We start from the raw sequence: 2,500 nt of genomic DNA on the forward strand, positions 1-2,500 counted from the left end.
AACCCATCAAATCTCCCGAGTCTGTGATGTCGTCACAACCTTTGTCACCACAACAGTTGAAGTCATCACAACCAGTGCCATCGGCACAACCAACAGGGACACAACCAGCTTCACAAAAGTCAGGTCAGATGCCATCACAACAACCAGTCGCTAAAACACAACTAGCGTTAGGTCAGTCGGTTGTAACAACACCAAAAGAGCCGACAAAATCGACGGAACCAGTTTCATCACGACCTGTAAAAACTGGAGAAATTGCGATGCCACAAAAAGCAACGCAACCTTTGTCATCACAACAGGGAAAAGTCACTCAAGCAATACTGCAGCAACCAGAAAAACCAACCAAACCATTGTCACCACAACCAGCAAAGTCTGCTCAACCATCTTCCACACAACCAGTCAAATCTACACAACCAGCGTTAACACATCCTGAGAAACCTGTGCAGCAATTGCCATCACAACCCAAAAAATCTACACAACCAGATTCATCACAACCTGCAAAACCTACGCAAGCAGTGTCCCCACAACCAGCAAAATCACAACCAGTAAAATCAACACAACCATTGTCACCACAACAACCAAAATCAACGCAGTCAATTTCACCACCACCAGCAAAATCAACACAACCATTGTCACCACAGACAACAAAATCAGTACAACCATTATCACAACCACCAAAATCAGCACAGCCATTGTCATCACAACAGGTAAAATCAACACAACCATTGTCACCACAATCTGTCAAATCAACACAACCTGAAAAAACAACACAACCATTGTCACCACAACTTGCAAACTCAACTCAACCATTGCCTCTACAACCAGAAAAATCAACGAAGCCGTTGTCATCACAACCAGCAAAATCTACACAACCGTTGTCACCACAACCAGCAAAATCTACGCAACCGTTGTCACCACAACCAGCAAAATCTACGCAACCGTTGTCACCACAACCAGCAAAATCAACGCAACCGTTGTCACCACAACCAGCAAAATCAACGCAACCGTTGTCACCACAACCAGCAAAATCAACGCAACCGTTGTCACCACAACCAGCAAATCAAATCAGCACAACCGTTGTCACCACAACCAGCAAAATCAGCACAACCGTTGTCACCACAAGCAGCAAAATCAGTACAACCGTTGTCACCACAAGCAGCAAAACCAACACAACCGTTGCCATCACAACCAGCAAAACCAACACAACCGTTGTCACCACAACCAGCAAAACCAACACAACCGTTGTCACCACAACCAGCAAAACCAACACAACCGTTGTCACCACAACCAGCAAAACCAACTCAACCGTTATCACCACAACCAGCAAAACCAACACAATCAACACAACCTTTGTCACCACAATCGTCAAAATCCACACAACCGTTATCACCACAACCAGCAAAATCAACACAACCGTTGTCACCACAACCAGCAAAATCCATTCAGCCATTGCCATCACAGCTTCCAAAATCTCCACAACCAGTGGTGTCACAACATGCAAATTCTACACAAATGCATTTGCCACAACAGATAATAACCACGCAACCCCTATCACCACAACTGGCAAATTCCACACAAGTGACAAAAGCCCCACAACCGATTAAGTTCTCTCAATGCCCAGTGTCCCCAATAAGCTTGAAATCTCCTAAAGTTCCCGTTTCACCAATGCTGACTAATTCTCCTCAACCGTTGTCACCACAACCAATAAATTCTCCTCAGCCGTTGTCACCCTCAACTAAGTAATTCTCCTCAACCATTGTCACCACAGTCCATCAAATCTCCCCAACAGATGTCACCACCGTCAACAAAGTCGTCCCGACCTATGTCGCCGCTATCTGCGAATTCACGACCAGTTTCGCCACAACCTGGGAGATCGTCACGAACAATGTCGCCACAACCATTGAAATCTCCACAGTCAATGTCACCTCAGCCTCAATCCCCTCAGCCACAGTCACCACAACCTTTAAAGTCACCTTTACCCCAAATACCTCCTCCCCCTTCATCCAAGGTATTCATCCAGGGTGGAATTCCTGTCAGTATAGCTGTTAGTGGTAGCACTACCACCACCACAGGAGGGGCCATAACTAAATTCATGGGTGTTAAGCAAGGGCGCGCCTCTCGAGCTCCTCAGCCCCCACCGCCGCACCGCCTCATTCGGCAGCACTCGTTAGCGGCAGTGTTGGGCCTCTTCAGGGGTCGAGACGACCGGGGAAATCCGATGGATTTGGCCGAAGATTGGCCGACTGTCAGGGAAGAACCCGAAGAACTCGAGCGATCTTCGGGCAGCAATAATTCTCGCTCACACTCCATCCCGTCCACTTCTGTTCCGCATTTACCGCAGGTGACGCGCCGCAAGCGTCGAAGCTCATGCCATACAGATCTGGCTGGGCCTACTTTGACCACCAGTAGTGGGGTGGGGGCCCTTCCTCTTGCCATCAAGAAGAAGACCTTGAGCAGCGATGCCGCCGCAGCCTCTGTGGGCACTCGCCGATGTTCTCTTACT

General features: G+C 48.1%; 1 protein-coding gene and 1 pseudogene across 1 annotated transcript; both read left to right on the forward strand.

The window, feature by feature from the left end:
* Positions 1–6: 6 nt before the first annotated feature.
* On the forward strand, positions 7–1,603 carry LOC137640555 (uncharacterized). The gene has a single exon (XM_068373070.1). It carries the CDS (start codon positions 27–29, stop codon positions 1,599–1,601), a length of 1,575 nt encoding a protein of 524 aa, XP_068229171.1. The 5' UTR covers positions 7–26; the 3' UTR covers positions 1,602–1,603.
* A 183-nt stretch (positions 1,604–1,786) lies between these two features.
* Positions 1,787–2,500, forward strand: part of LOC137641118 (uncharacterized) — a 203,393-nt pseudogene continuing 202,679 nt past the window's right edge.

Source organism: Palaemon carinicauda, chromosome 5 (assembly GCF_036898095.1).
Source record: "Palaemon carinicauda isolate YSFRI2023 chromosome 5, ASM3689809v2, whole genome shotgun sequence".
Classification (NCBI taxonomy): domain Eukaryota; kingdom Metazoa; phylum Arthropoda; class Malacostraca; order Decapoda; family Palaemonidae; genus Palaemon; species Palaemon carinicauda.

Excerpts from the sequence above, each read along its gene's own strand:
- LOC137640555 (XM_068373070.1), top strand. The coding sequence starts at position 27 with ATGTCGTCACAACCTTTGTCACCACAACAGTTGAAGTCATCACAACCA.